Raw genomic sequence first — 15,350 nt, forward strand, 5'->3', positions numbered from 1 at the left:
TCAGATTCGACAACAAGGGGATCCTCCGCTATGGGAGTCGTTTATGTGTACCAGATGACATAGGGCTAAAAGGAGACATTATGAGAGAGGCTCATAATGCAAGATACAGCATTCACCCTGGAGCCACCAAGATGTATCAAGATCTGAAAAAGGTTTATTGGTGACCAGCTATGAAGAGAGAAGTGGCACAGTTTGTGTCAGCCTGCGAAGTATGTCAGAGGGTGAAGCTGGAACATCAGAAGCCGGCTGGAATGCTTAACCCGCTACCTATTCCAGAATGGAAATGGGAGAATATAGCTATGGACTTCGTAGTGGGGTTACCGGCGACGTCCAACAGATTAGACTCCATATGGGTGATTGTGGACAGACTCACCAAATCTGCTCACTTCATCCCTGTCAGGAGTGGCTATTCTGTGGACAAGTTGGCGCAGGTGTATGTTGATGAGATAGTCAGACTGCATGGGGTTCCTGTTTCTATAGTGTCAGATAGAGGACCCCAGTTCACCTCCAGGTTTTGGCGGAGTCTGCAGGATGCCATGGGTACCAGGTTGGATTTTAGCACTGCCTTCCATCCACAGACAGACGGACTGTCAGAGAGGACCATCCAGACCATAGAAGATATGCTAAGAATGTGTGTGCTGGACTTTGGCGGTTCTTGGAGGCAGCATCTACCTTTGGTGGAGTTTGCCTACAATAACAGCCATCATGCTAGCATCGGGATGGCTCCATATGAAGCTTTATATGGAAGGAAGTGCAGGTCACCTGTTTGCTGGGAAGAAGTTGGAGAAAAGGCCTTGGCAGGGCCTGAGTTAGTAGAGATCACCAGCAGGGTGGTACCCTTAATCAGAGAAAGAATCAAGAAGGCTGCAAGCAGACAGAAGAGTTATGCAGACATCCGCAGAAGGCAAGTAGAATTCCAGGAGGGGGATCTGGTATTGCTCAAGGTGTCTCCAATGAAAGGAGTGGTTCGATTTGGGAAGAAAGGTAAGCTGGCTCCGCGGTACATCAGACCCTTTGAAGTCTTGCAAAAGATTGGGAATGTATCGTACAAGCTGGATTTACCTGCTTCAATGGAGAGAATCCATCTGGTTTTCCATGTTTCTATGTTGAGAAAGTTCGTGTCAGATCCGGGCAAGGTTCTTAGTGAGCCTGATGTGGAGATCCAAGAGGATCTCACCTATGTTGAGCAGCCGGTACGGATTCTAGACACTCAAATCAGGAAGCTAAGAAACAAGAAAATCCCGATGGTGAAAGTCCTGTGGAACCACCACAATATGGAGGAATGCACCTGGGAGACACGGGAGTCCATGCTCCAGCAGTACCCTTATCTTTTCTAAGGTTAGTTTCTTATGGGTTTTATGTGTATGTTATGTTGTATGGCTTGCATATGCTAGTTGAGGAACATTCGGGGACGAATGTTCTTAAGGGGGGGAGAATGTAATACCCGGCTAGACTCCGGTATCGGGATTCCTACCGTCCGATGGAATTTTGAATGTCGGAGGCCTCTAGAAGGGTAAGAACCATGTTTTTATAAAATGTTTTAACGTATTTTATGTTTTGAGCATGAAAGAAAATGAGTTTTTGCATGAAAATAGCATTGGAGGAAAACTCAGGTTCGGCCGCCGAACCCCAAGTTCGGCCGTCGAACATGCATGCACTTCGGGAGTGCTTTAGGCCCCCGAAGGGCATAAGTGAGGGAAGTCCAGGTTCGGCCACCGAACCTCAAGTTCGGCCGCCGAACATGGCATGCATGCGGAGGCACATTCGGCCCCCGAGCGTGGCCTGGCCAGCCACTATAAAAGGGTCCCTTAGCCGAAAACGGGCGAGCTTTTTCCCCATTTTCTGCCAAGGTGAGCTCTCCACCGTCCCTCACCAATCTTTGATGTTTTTCCTCTAGATCTTTCAAGATTTTCATTTGTTTTAACTTTGTTTTGAAGATTTGAGCTTTTGAGCAAAGTTTTGGAGCTTGGAGGTTCAAGAACCCAATCTCTCCCAACTTCGAGTTTAGGTCGTCTCTCTCTCGGTCTTCAAGAGGTAAGAGCCGATCTTAAGCTCATTGCATGTTTTAAGTAAGTTTTCAGTAGATCTATGGGTTAGAATGCATGTTTAGGTTATGGTTATGTTTATGGGTATAAATATATGTTCATGATCAATGTGGATGCTTGATGTGTTGTAGATGGGGTTTATGATGGTTTGAGGCCCCTAGGAACATGTATGCTTGTGTTTGTGTGTTGTAGAATAGGTTTGATGCATGTTTGGAAGGTTTGGAGGCGAAATGTGCAAAAGGAGCCAAGTTTCTGCCCTTTTGCAGAAACCAGGTTCGGCAGCCGAAGGACTTTCGGCCGCCGAACATGGCTAGGGAGGCAGCCTTTCGGCTGCCGAAGCTTGCCCTCGAAAGGAGACTTTCGTCTCTGTCTGGCAGTTTCGGCCGCCGAAAGTGCCGCCGAACATGCATGAGTTTCGTCTCTGTCTGGGAGTTTCGGCCGCCGAAGGTGCCGCCAAACCTGCCTGACTTTCGGCTCTGGAGGGACTTTCGGCCGCCGAACCTGCCACCGAAAGTGCCCTGTCCAGGCCTCCTTTGCATGTTTTTCTATGGTTGTTTCATGATGTTTTAGGGGGGTCTTTGGGGAGTAGTTTATAGTTATGTTCAGGTATGTTTGGTCCCTCATTTGAGTCCACCTGTGTAGGTTCGGACCCGAGGAACCGGGGACCCCAGCAGTGAGTTCAGCTGCTTCGGTGTTGTCAGAGTCAGCCAGAGGTGAGTGGAACTAAACTTAATCTTTTAAATTGAGAAATTAAATGTTTTATCATGTTTCATGCATCATGATTATGCAATAGGATGATTGCATTAGTTTTCACGAATATGCCGCATTGCATCGATTGTTGTTGATGTGGGTGAATATTGGATGACCCAATTAGTCCATGACAGGAAGACCAGGACCCCATTCTACGGCCTGGCACAGAGTAAGGAAAGACCAGGACCCTATTCTACGGCCTGGCACGGTTATGGAACTCGAAGACCAGGAGCCCAGAGGAGGCCCTGGGGCAATGGTAAGTAATGTATGTTATGACAGGAAGACCAGGACCCCATACTATGGCCTGGCACAGAGTTAGCTTGGACTAATTGGTGACAAGTTCACCCAACCCTTATGTGAATTGTCTGTGTTATGATGCATTTCATTGAAGCATAGTGTTAATATGTTTTATAGTTCTACTCACTGGGCTTTTAGCTCACCCCTCTCCCTTTACCCCCAGGCTTGCAGGTACAGTATAGAGCAGGAGTCCGGATAGAGTAAAGAAGTCTTGGTTATGTAATAGCTAGCAATGGACATGATCAAATTGTAATTGTAATGTCTTAATCAATATGGATATGTAATGAGAGGGTGTATATGGATGTTAGAGGTGTGCTTGACCATAGATTGTTGTTATCCCTTTTAATACATGATCTTAGAGATTTTTATGATGTTTATGTAAACCAACTCAGGATATGTTATGTCACCCATTGGAGACACTGATGAGATCCCACTGAGGGATCAATGTTATGTTTATGTATATGCACAGGTTGAGTTTGGTTGATGTATACGAAAGAAAAGTTTTAAATTTTATGTATGTTGTTGATCATGTATGGGATTAATCAGATTTTCAGGAAGCATGTTAGGCTTGCTACGGGTCCCGGCGGCCTTAAGCCCACCTGGATCCTAGCGCCGGTAGCGGTCCGATTTTCGAGTCGTTACAATGGCTACCTCATACTCTTTACAATGAGTAGAGAGCTCAGTCACCTCCAGCTTATACTGATTCTTCATAGCCTCACTAGTGCGAGCATCCTCTCGAGACTTTTTCAAGTGATGATGAGTCTATTTTAAACCTTCGGATATCTTCACAAGCTCACCCTCAAGATGGGTCGTCCGTGAGAGCAAGCCCTCAATTTTCAGCTCCGTATCAGCTAGAACTTGGGACAACCAATCTATCGCCTCAGACTGCTCTTTGGCCAATTGGCTCTCCAGATGAGCACCCCGGTCATTCTGAAGGCGGCTTTACTCAAGTAAATCATTCAACCTCCTCACCTCAGCCTCATGTTCCCCTTTCAACAAGGCAGCAACACGAGCAACTTCCTCTTGTCTAACCCTCTCAACTTCAACATGAACAATCTCCTGAGCACCCCCGGTCATTCTGAAGGCGACTCTACTCAAGTAACTCATTCAACCTCCTCACCTCAGCCTCATGTTCCCCTTTCAACAAGGCAGCAACACGAGCATCTTCCTCTTGTCTAACCCTCTCAACTTCAGCATGAGCAATCTCCTGAGCACCCCTCATCTTCTCTTCCAACTCGACAAGGGCACTGAGGACATGCAAATATAAACAGAAAGTTAGCACGATAATGAAAGTAGAGGTTAAGAAAACAGGCAAATAAAGAAGGTACCATGAGACTTGCCTTTTGGAGTCAGCAAAAAGCTCTTCCACCGACTTTGAGTTGTTGGCCTCTAATTGAGCACTAGACTTGACCAGATGGCAAAAGGTCCCCATGAGTCGAGGGTCGGAGATATCAGGAGAAGACTAAAAAATATGATTATGGAGAAATCAGAGATATTAGGAGAAGACTAAAAAATATGATTATGGAGAAACTCCGCAATAGAATTAGGGGTTTACTCCTGATTTAGGGTATACACGACACCCAACTTGTGAGGAACAATAGCTTGAGGCAGCTTTATTCTTACACTAGCAGACAAGCCCTTATTGCCTCCCCTTATTGCATTAAGAGCACCTCTCTTGTGATCACTCAAGGTGACCTCCTCGCCTTAAGGCTCATGCAGCTGACTTTCCTTGACTAACCTTTTCTTTTTCTTTTGAGGGGAAAGGTCAAATCTCTGAGATAAGGCCCATGAGTTTTTCCTGCCCCTTCCTCCTCCTCCTTCGAGGAGCCATCAGATGGGAGCACATAGACAGTAGGGGTCCCAACAGAATTATAAGGGTTGCCTTGAGCAGTCTCTAGGGCACCTCTTTCGTCCACAGACCCAGTAGCTCCCTCCTTAGCGACCCCCTCAGAATGCGGTCCCACAATCAGCAAAGGAAGCATGTCTTCCTTCCGATGAGGGTTAGGTCCCAGCACCTCGTGAATGACCTCCATGGTCTTCCGATGAGTGAATTGCTCGACTGCCTGCTTGATAAAATCCTTGGACAAGGTGAAATTCCTAAGCACTAAAGTCTCTCCCGTGGGAATGGTAGAAGCTGCAAGAACACAAAACTAAGTTTTAACCAAGAAAAAGAGAACTAGAAACATAAAAATCAAAGCAATAAGTACCAGCAGCACAACAATCACTCCTAGAAGGGAGCTCGAGACACTTGACAACATCATATTTGAATGGAAGAGAGGCTAGTCGAGCAAAGTAGAGCTGCTTCCACTCTAACAAATGAGGAAAAGCATAACAAGGGGGATCAACATCCATCCAACCAGTATTAAAACCCCACTCCTTCTCTCCACTTAAACGGATGATGGCGAAACTTCTATCCAGTGACAGATGGAGTCTTTATGACCAACAAAAAGAGATAGACTCATCCGACCACTGAAACTCTAAAACCCATTATTGGATTTGGTGATCCTAAAGAAAGACCTAAAAAGGTTAACAGATGGCCTGAAGCCCCAACCCCAACACACTGCCTCAAAGGCTCTCATGAACAAGATAGGATTAAGAGTTAGCATCCTAGGAGAGACCTTATAAAATCTAAAAACCCCAATGAAAAAATTGGAAGGAGGAAAAGACAGTTCGTACTCAAATTATTTCAGGAAGAAAACTAACTTCTTCCCGATTTGAGTATCCTTAAGGCCAGTAGGAGGAGGAGAAGAAAAAAGTGTGATCCGCTCGGTAGAACAAGGAGCCCGACGAAGGTTGTTAGAGGTAACATTAGAAGGAAGTCTCTCGACTAGAAGAAACTCAATAGGAGTCATGGCAGAAAGAGACATACCTATAGTAGAGAATCCCAATTATAAATAAAATGAAAGAAGGAGAGAGTTTAAAGCAGAAAGACAAATTTCAAAATGCCAAAGTATACTAAAGCATACATGAGAAGGCTTTTATAGGTCGAATAATTAAAAATTCAAATTTCCTAAAAAGATCTTGGGTGGCGATTCTTCAAAAACCCCACGATAATCATTACCTTCATTTAATGGCATCTGTTCGAGAACCGATGACAATGAAGGCGTGTTATTGGAGGGAAATGCATCAAAAATCGTCTGTAACGGCTCATAAGATTAAATTTACTCTTTCAGCCGTCATAAATAACCCTCGGAGAAGCGAAAGGGCATCTGATGATATGTAAATAACATGGCCATTAGAATCACATGTGTATATAAAATTCAGAAGGGTCATGTGAGACTTACCATATGGTCCGATTGGGCAGTAGAAAGCCCAACCTATGGGATATGAGGATCATACCACCAACACCCCCTGATCTTACCAAAGCCCTGAATGGACGGACAAATATAACAACTCGAATTTTCTTTACTTATTTTATTTTATTATTGGTAAAAATTTTAAAGTTTTTAAATTATTTTAATGTTCTAAAAATTTTTTTAGACTTCCACAAATTTTTGCGGATTTTTTAAAATTTATTTACGGTACTAGGATAAAGCTAAAATACCAGAACTAAAATTTTGAAATAAAAAAAAAAGATAGGATCAATTAAATCGAACCGATCAGATTGAATCAATTGAATTGAACCGATCCCAGCCCTTTTCCTCTGCATGCTACACTTCTTCATTTTTCTTTTTTTTTCTTCTTTTCTTTCCCTTTCTTCTCTTTTACCCATTTCTCTCTCTCTTCGATTTCTCCCTCTCCCAACCACCATTTCAAGCAAGATTGGTCTCTTTAAATTCTTCTCCTTACGAGCTTCACATAGATACCAAGATTTTCTGCTATCATCACTCAGTTTGCACGAATCAAATATCCAAAGTTTTTGACCCTTTAACCTTCTCTCTAAGATTTATCCCATACCAGACATCCTATTGAAAATCTGAAGCCACTAACATGTTATACTCGTTGAGAGCTTCGTGTAGACACCAATCTCATAATTTTTCGACATCAAAAAATTTAGAGACCCAAAAACTTAATGGTGAGTTTTTAGGCCTTCAAAGTCGCGCTTTTCATAAAATAAAATTATATTCTTATTTGTGGTGTTATGAATTTCATATAGGTACCTTCGTTTTGGAGGAATTCTTTCGGCGCTCGAGATTGCAATTTTAGTCCAAACGTGTTTGCTCTGGAACTGACCTCCAAAAGAGGTCAATATTATAGTCCTTTCCACTATTTTCAGACGTCCTGGACGCATTGATGAATTGGGTTTGATGAGTCCAAACTTAAAATTATCATCTTACCATAATGTCAATGTTTAGGTTGATACATTATTAAATATCTTAGGTAAGATATAATCGAGTAAAATCAATTGTTATAACAATGTATCATTATTGAGAACTCTAGAGAATATTGGTAGAGCTTTCAAAGGGCTTTTAGTATTTTATCGAACTATAGAAATATTAAAGCACGTGAGCAAAAGTTTATAAGACGCAATAATTGGATAGTTTTGGTAACTACTAGATAATAATATATTTTTGTATTGCAGGTCTAAGGCCATTGTGTTTGTAGAGATGGACGAATTGACTTTATTTGTAGGGAGGTTAAATCCTAGATATAGGGAAAACTTTACCGAAATTTCATCATAAACTTAGAATGTCTTTGTCACTTTATTTATTTACTTGTAGTCTGTCTTTGATAATCTTGTGATGGCTTTATATAGGTAATCTGAATCAACCATCTTCTTTCCAGCAAGACCGTTAGATAACGAGTCACCTAATTTTATGAGTTGGATATTAATTATTTTTATAAATTCAATAATATTTATATTTATCTAACATGCTCATGCATCACTTATATTATATACTTAATTGATATATTAGGAGCATTTTCTACTCTTTGTATTATTATTATTATTAGTATTTTTTTTGTGTTGTGCTGCCTTGGGGATAAGTTTGAGCTTTTATATATTTGTACATAAATGGATGGATATGGATTCTCGGAGTAGGTACGAAGCATTATCTTGCTAACTCCCAAGGATATGAATAGGCTGTAATACCCGGCTAGACTCCGGTATCGGAATTCCTACCGTCCGGTGGAATCTCGGATGTCGGAGACCTCTAGATGGGTAAAAACCATGTTTTCATGAAATGTTTTAATGCTTATGATGATTTTAAGTAAAAAGAGAATGAGTTTTTGCATAAAAACAACCTTGGAGGAAAGCTCAGGTTCGGCCGCCGAAACTCAAAGTTCGGCCGCCGAACATGCATGCATTTCAGGTGAGCCTTAGGCCCCCGAAGGCATAAGTGAGGGAAGTCCAGGTTCGGCCGCCGAACCTCAAGTTCGGCCGCCGAACATGGCATGCATGCGGAGGCACATTCGGCCCCCGAACGTGGCCTGGACAGCCACTATAAAAGGGTCCCTTAGCCGAAAACGGGCGAGCTTTTCCCCATTTTCGGCCAAGGTGAGCTTTTCGCCGCCCCTCACCGATCTTTGATGTTTTTCCTCTAGATCTTTCAAGTTTTTCATTTGTTTTAACTTTGTTTTGAAGATTTGAGCTTTTGAGCAAAGTTTTGGAGTTTTGAGGTTCAAGAACTCAAATCTCTCCCAACTCCAAGTTTGGTCGCCTCTACTCTCGATCTTCAAGAGGTAAGAGTCGATCTCTAGCCTACATTATGTTTTAAGTAAGTTTCATGAAGTTCATGGGGGTAGAATGCATGTTTAGGTTATAGTTATGTTTATGGGTATAAATGTATGTTCATGAACAATGTGGCTTGTAATGTGTGTTTGATGTGTTGTAGTTGGGGTTTAAGGTAGTTTGAGACCCCTAGGAGCTTGTATGCATGTTTTGGTTGAGCTAGATGCATGTTGGTTTGAGTTTGGAGGCATTTGTGCATGTTTGAACCAAGTTTCTGCCCTTTGGGAGAAACCAGGTTCGGCAGCCGAAGGGACTTTCGGCAGCCGAACCCTCTTGTGGAGGCAGCCTTCGGCTGCCGAAGCTTGCCCCCGAAAGGAGACTTTCGTCTCTGTCTGGGAGTTTTGGCCGCCGAAAGTGCCGCTGAACATGCATGAGTTTCGCCTCTGTCTGGGAGTTGCGGCCGCCGAAGGTGCCGCCGAACCTGCCTGACTTTTGACTCTGGAGGGACTTTCGGCCGCCGAACCTGCCGCCGAAAGTGCCCTGTCCAGCCTTTCTTTGCATGTTTTGCATGGATGTTTTGAGATGTTTTAGGGGGTTTTTGGGGGATGTTTTAGAGTTATGTTATAGTATGTTGGTCCCTCATTTGAGTTCACCTGTGTAGGTTCGGACCCGAGGAACCGAGGACCTCAGCAGTGAGTCAGCTGCTTCAGTCAGTGTCAGAGCTAGCCTGAGGTGAGTGGAATGACTCTTATGCTTTTAAATAAACAAATCAGTTTTGAGCATGTTCATGCATCACGGATGCCATGTGATATTTTAGGTTGTATGCATTAGAAATCACGAATATGTTGCATTGCATAATATGTTGTTGATGTGGATGAATGTTGAATGATCCGTTAGCCCTCATATGTTATGACATGATGATATGATATGGAAGTCCAGATGTGGCCTGCACTACGCCCCTGGCACTATGTAAGAGAAAGACCGGATGTGGCCTGCACTACGCCCCCGGCATCATGGATTATGTATGTTATGTTATGTTATGTATAAGAGAAAGACCAGGTGTGGCCTGCACTACGCCCCTGGCATGATTGGATTATGTAGAGGGCTAATTGGTGACAAGTTCATCCTTGATATGATCAGTTGTGATGTGATGCATTTCATGTTATCATGTGTTTTAAATGCTTTATGATTCTGCTCACTGGGCTCTAGTAGCTCACCCCTCTCCCAAATTCCCCAGGTTTGCAGGTACGGGTTAGACAAAGAGGTCAAGAAGAGTAATGAAGTCATATGTATGTAATAGTTAGAATGTGGACATGACAGATTGTATAATGATGTATAGATATGTAACGTAAGGATATTGAGGTTAGAAGTGTGCTTGACCATAGTATAATGTAATCCCTTTTTGAAACATGATCTTAATGTTATTGATGTCCATATTTAGCCAACTCAACTCTTGTTATGCCACCCATTGGGGGTTTTGATGAGATCCCACAGAGGGGTCAAGTTTATGATTATGTATATGTTCAGTGCATGCACAAGTTGAGTTTGGTGATTGATAGAATGTATGAAAGAAAAGTTTTAAATTTTTATGTTTAATTGTTGATCATGTATGGGATTAAACAGGTTTACAGGTTACATGTCAGGCTTGCTACGGGTCCCGGCGGCCTTAAGCCGATCTGGATCCTAGCGCCGGTAGCGGTCTGATTTCCGGGTCGTTACATAGGCGGGGTAAGTATGGTGCTATATTTCGCTGACTCCTGCAGAATAGTTTAAGTCAACGTATTGGATTGAGAGAGTCAAGATATTGGGTCAACTCCTAATATTTATTTTTAGATGAGCACGTGAGTAGCTCCAATTTATTCTCTTGTACGAAAATTATGTGACTATTTGATTGATGCATTTCAATCAATACGATTGTATTAGTATTAGATAGTTATAGAGTTTATGATTATAATTAATGTCCATACTCATTGAGTAGAACGCTTATCTTTGTTCAACTTTTTTTTTTCAGATGACAAGTGTATTTTTTTGAGAGTCGACCTGCAAATTCTTTCTCGTAGAGCTATCTACATTTTTATTATATTTGATATTTGAAATTTTAACTTTAAAATTCCGTAGTGACTATTGAGAGTATCTCTAGGTTTTAGAAATCTTATTTCAACTAATATTTTCTTGTGATATTGGATTTCTCTTGGAGAGCTGAGCTCCCTATGATATTACTATTATTATTTTGATTATTTGAGAATGTTGTGGATTGTGAGGGTGAGCTGAACTCCCCAAATTGTTGAGTTTTATTCCTATGTAGGTGGAGTGAGTTTTCTCCCCATTGGCATGTTCAGTTTATAGTGGAACTTTGTCCGTTTAATTTCTTAATTTTTTGACTTTTTTTTTAGGTTAAATTTTGAGTTGATGTAATTGGAGACTTACTACGAGCTTTGGGCGCCTTATGCCGGCCCAAGTCATAGTGTCGGTTCGGTCCACGAAGTTGGATCGTGACAGCAGACCTCTTCAAAGCTTGTGCCATAAACGAGAGTTAAATATAAACACTATCGATCTGAGTGACCAGAGGAACTCACCGCGATATAAATCAGATGAGCCAAGTATGACCTAATGAGACTAGAGTAGGATATCGGCTTCTTATGTATTGGTCGTCCCCTTGGTATATCTCCGAGGTCTTAAATGCGCGTGCAAAAAAAAAAAAAGACTGATGTGACACTCATTATAAACAGGGTATGGACTAGTAACTCATATTTATTAGCCAACCGCCTATTATTAATGAGCGCCTGACACACTTGCAAGAGAACATCTCCGTCCAGTCCGATAGGATATGACATAAGGGGTCAGAATAATCAGAGGTATATATACCACTGATATAACCCAAAAGAGGGCAAACTCTATCTCTCTCTCACACCCTCGCACATACCCTCAGATATATCATCTCTCTTTTCTCTTGACTACTTTATTTTTATTTCTCTTTGCATCTCTTTCCATTATTGCATCATTTTAAAAGTTCTAGATCTGACTTGAACATCGGAAGGTTTCTACTGGAATATATCCAGTAAACCCTTGATCACTTTTTCTTATTTTGCAGGCTCCACCTTTTTCTCTTAAAATCGGGCATTGAGGGACTTATGTGAAGAATCTAAGATATTCACTCTCCATAAAATCATGCAAAGTTCATTGATATACTCATTGAATCAGACTACAGTCTAGGTGTCTGTATTTGGTGATCTCATCAAATCTCAATTTATATATATATATATATATATATACGTGTGGTCATCGGTGAGAACTTTAGGACTACTTGCATTATTCTTGCAATTCAATGCTTGGTGGTGAATAATGAAACCCATTTGTAAAGCTCCATGAAACATTTTGGTAACAAGTTACACGTAGGCACTTGCCTGTATATTGTCTATTGGAGATTAAAAAATCAGTATATTATTTGTTATTTTTTCATTTAACAGAATTAGGTCTTAATTGGGATTATAGAAGGCTGATGTGGCAATTATGTTATCTCAGTAAATCAATTAAAAGTGAACTTTTAAAGTTTTATTGTACAATAATTTTGAAATTAATATTTAATATTTTAATTTTATTCAAAATACTAATATTTAGAAATTAAGAAAATGAATAGTGAAAAACTATTTTTTTTTATAATGTTTAATTAACCATTACGTTTGATCAATTATTATCTGAACAATTATCTGCCACTAAAATCACTAACAATTATCTGCCACTAAAACCACTATCGGCTATTATAAATATTGACTAACATGGCCTAAGCTATCATGTCCCTTTCCTTGGCCAAAAGGGTACTTCTTGCTTGTAATTGCAGTTACAAGTTGAAAAAAAAAAAATGGCAAGCTTGTAAACGGAGGAATTGAACGGAGAGAGAGGGGGTGGGAAAAGGAGGGAGGGGAAGGGGAAGAGAGAATGGGGAAAGGCCAGATGGGGAGGAAACAAAGATTTTTCAATTAGTAGGCTTCTATTTAATCAATTCCACCAGAATTTAATCTAAATAATTTAATAAGAACAATTTAGCAAATTCATTAAAAGCATAGCACAATATAATTTTGAAATACATGCCTAAGTTTATTATTTTTTAGTATTTCCAAATCCATTGCACACCAACACCATGTAGAATTATGTTATTCCAATACCACCTAACACAAAGGATCCAAAAAGGAATTCAATGGAACTGAAATCAAGAAACAAAGTGGAAACAAGACAACATCTGTAACAAAAATGGAGATGCAATCCAATGAAAAGGTTAAAAAAAAGAATAATAATTCAAACACCACTTTGTTGCTTCTGCAACCCATTAACTTCCAGCTGCTAGTTTGTTTATGTTCTTTTATTTTTCTTGTGGCTTTTAGGATCTTAACAATTCCAAAAGCTCACCCTTCTTCAACTTAGAGTAACCTTTAAGTCCTCTTGACTTTGCTAGTTCCTTCAACTCCGAAAGTTTCATTTCCTCTATTTTTGGCAACATCAACATCTTGTTATTGTCTGTAGTCTCAATAGCATTTCCTCTTGGGATTGATGGAGATGGTATTGGAGATCTCTTAACAAAATTAGAGGGCGGACGAGTTAAGTTGAAGTTTGCCACTGGCAGTTGTGTATCATCTTGTATCTTATCATCCTTCTTCACCCCACGCTTCCGAGTCAATGCCTTATCTCCTCTTCTTCCAGTTCCATCTGCAAAACAAGGAGAGATAAGCCATGGTATGAAGAAGATTCCTCCTTGAATTGCTTGTAAAATCAATATTAAGAAATTATCTGCAGCTGGAAGAAGCATAGTCTGTCTAGATTACCTTTTATCGGCTTCTTTGATTGATGAAGAATTTCCAAAATTGATTCAGTTGGAGACGAGTTGGGATTACTCGGCTTGGTACTCTTAGTCCTTTGGTTCTCTCCCTTTGAGATTGAAGACTGTATCCTTCTGAATAGGGAAATTATCTCTTCTTGTTTTGGGGACATGGGAAGTTTGCTATCAAAGGATTGAGATTTTTCACTCTCATCATCTTTTGATCTTCTTGATGCAGAACTTTTCCGGGGTGGTCTGCCGCTTCTACTTCCATTAGATTTGGTGTTTGAAACACTTAATTGAATCTTATCCTTTTGTGAAGCAAAAGCTATTGGTCCATCTGCAATCTCAGCCAAATTTAACAAGCTGCATCAAAAGTTGAGCTCTCAGTTGAAGTTCACAATATCCATAAATAGCATCCTCACATCAATGCAACGACTTACAATATTCATTATAAGTATATGAAATGAGAAATTGAGCAGATAAAAATCTAAAAATTGAAAAATATAACTTCCACACAAAAATAGTGGAGCAAAACCAATGATCTGTAATCCAATAAACTCTTAGATGACAGCTATTTCATCCTTTATTCACTCATAAAAGGGAAATGGTGGACTCTCAACTTCTTCCAAATGTCAGACACAATCTGAAAGTTTACAAATGCAGAATGAACAATAAAAATTTGGGAAATGCCATTATCATTGACATAGTAGCATTTATGCAGCATATTATTTTGACAATCATTAAGGACAAATTCAAACATAATCATTAATGTTGAAGATAAAACTCTATTAACTGCATCACTTAAAGTTCAACAACTGACTTCTTCTAAGCAATTTCATGGATAATTCAACAGGGCTATCAAAATCTGATGCAATGATTGTAAGTCAACTGCAGATCTAAAGTCTGGTGGTGGGGATTCATAGGTTCACTAAAACACTTCAGTTCCATTGGAAATCTCAAAAATATGCCTGTGAGAGCTGCATATCACTCTAAATCACATTTCCTTGAGAGAAAAATCAAGATTTGCAACAAGCTTGGGTAAATCTCAACTAAATGGTGCCTCACAACAAGAACAACTACACATTTGCTGAAGAATTCCATGTATAACAGAGCAAATTTACTATACATAAAAAGGAGATATATGATGAAAAGAGAGAGAGAAATTCCAATTTTCATAATCAGAGAAAAAAAAAAAGCTATTAGATGCCTCAAATACCAAAGCAACAGCATTTAGCAGAGATTTCCCTCCAGACAATCAGCTATCTCATTAAACTGTCATTTCAAGTATCTAATCAAATTCATGGGGATGGAACAGTGGAGAAGAAATACCTCTGAGAGAGTAAATGGGTTTTCCGAGATTGAGGTGCTTGCTGAAAGAAAAACCAGAGGGAGGATTGAAGACTGTGGGAGAATGGAAAACAACAGCATTCATATTTTCAAGGAAACCCTTTTAGATTCAGAATATGCAATTGGATTAGATTTACAGATACCCTTCATGATTTATAATCATATAAGATCTTGTGCTTTTTCTTATTTTTGGCAAAAATACCCCGTCCACATCTTGCCCTAATCGCGTGAAGCCACGTGGCTAGTTTATGTACACAATTTTTATTTTTATTTTCCAATAAATTAAAAGTTAATTTGTGGGCATTAATAATATATATATTTTTTAATTTTAAATAATTTAATGCCTTTTTTTTTTGGAAATGAAATAATTAATGGCTTAAGTTTTATATTCAATAATTAATAAAATCTATATTTCAAAAAATTTATATCATTTTTATTATTTTAATCAAATGATGACATAATAATAATAATGTATTATTATTTATCA

The 15,350-nt window shown here is 40.0% G+C and overlaps 1 protein-coding gene and 1 long non-coding RNA gene across 2 annotated transcripts; one reads left to right on the forward strand and one right to left on the reverse strand.

The window, feature by feature from the left end:
* Positions 1–6,766: 6,766 nt before the first annotated feature.
* Positions 6,767–12,181, forward strand: LOC110602921. Its single transcript, XR_002486066.2, has 3 exons — positions 6,767–7,107; positions 7,189–7,276; positions 11,097–12,181. It is a non-coding gene; the product is annotated as an uncharacterized LOC110602921 (long non-coding RNA).
* Positions 12,182–12,859: 678 nt separating this feature from the next.
* Positions 12,860–15,003, reverse strand: LOC110603088 (SAP-like protein BP-73). Its single transcript, XM_021740763.2, has 3 exons — positions 14,846–15,003; positions 13,521–13,853; positions 12,860–13,404 (listed from the first exon to the last, which is right to left on the reverse strand). The coding sequence occupies exons 1-3, from the start codon at positions 14,946–14,948 to the stop codon at positions 13,079–13,081; spliced, it is 762 nt and encodes a 253-aa protein (XP_021596455.1). The 5' UTR covers positions 14,949–15,003; the 3' UTR covers positions 12,860–13,078.
* Positions 15,004–15,350: the final 347 nt, after the last annotated feature.

Source organism: Manihot esculenta, chromosome 16 (assembly GCF_001659605.2).
Source record: "Manihot esculenta cultivar AM560-2 chromosome 16, M.esculenta_v8, whole genome shotgun sequence".
In the NCBI taxonomy this organism is placed as follows: Eukaryota; Viridiplantae; Streptophyta; class Magnoliopsida; order Malpighiales; family Euphorbiaceae; genus Manihot; species Manihot esculenta.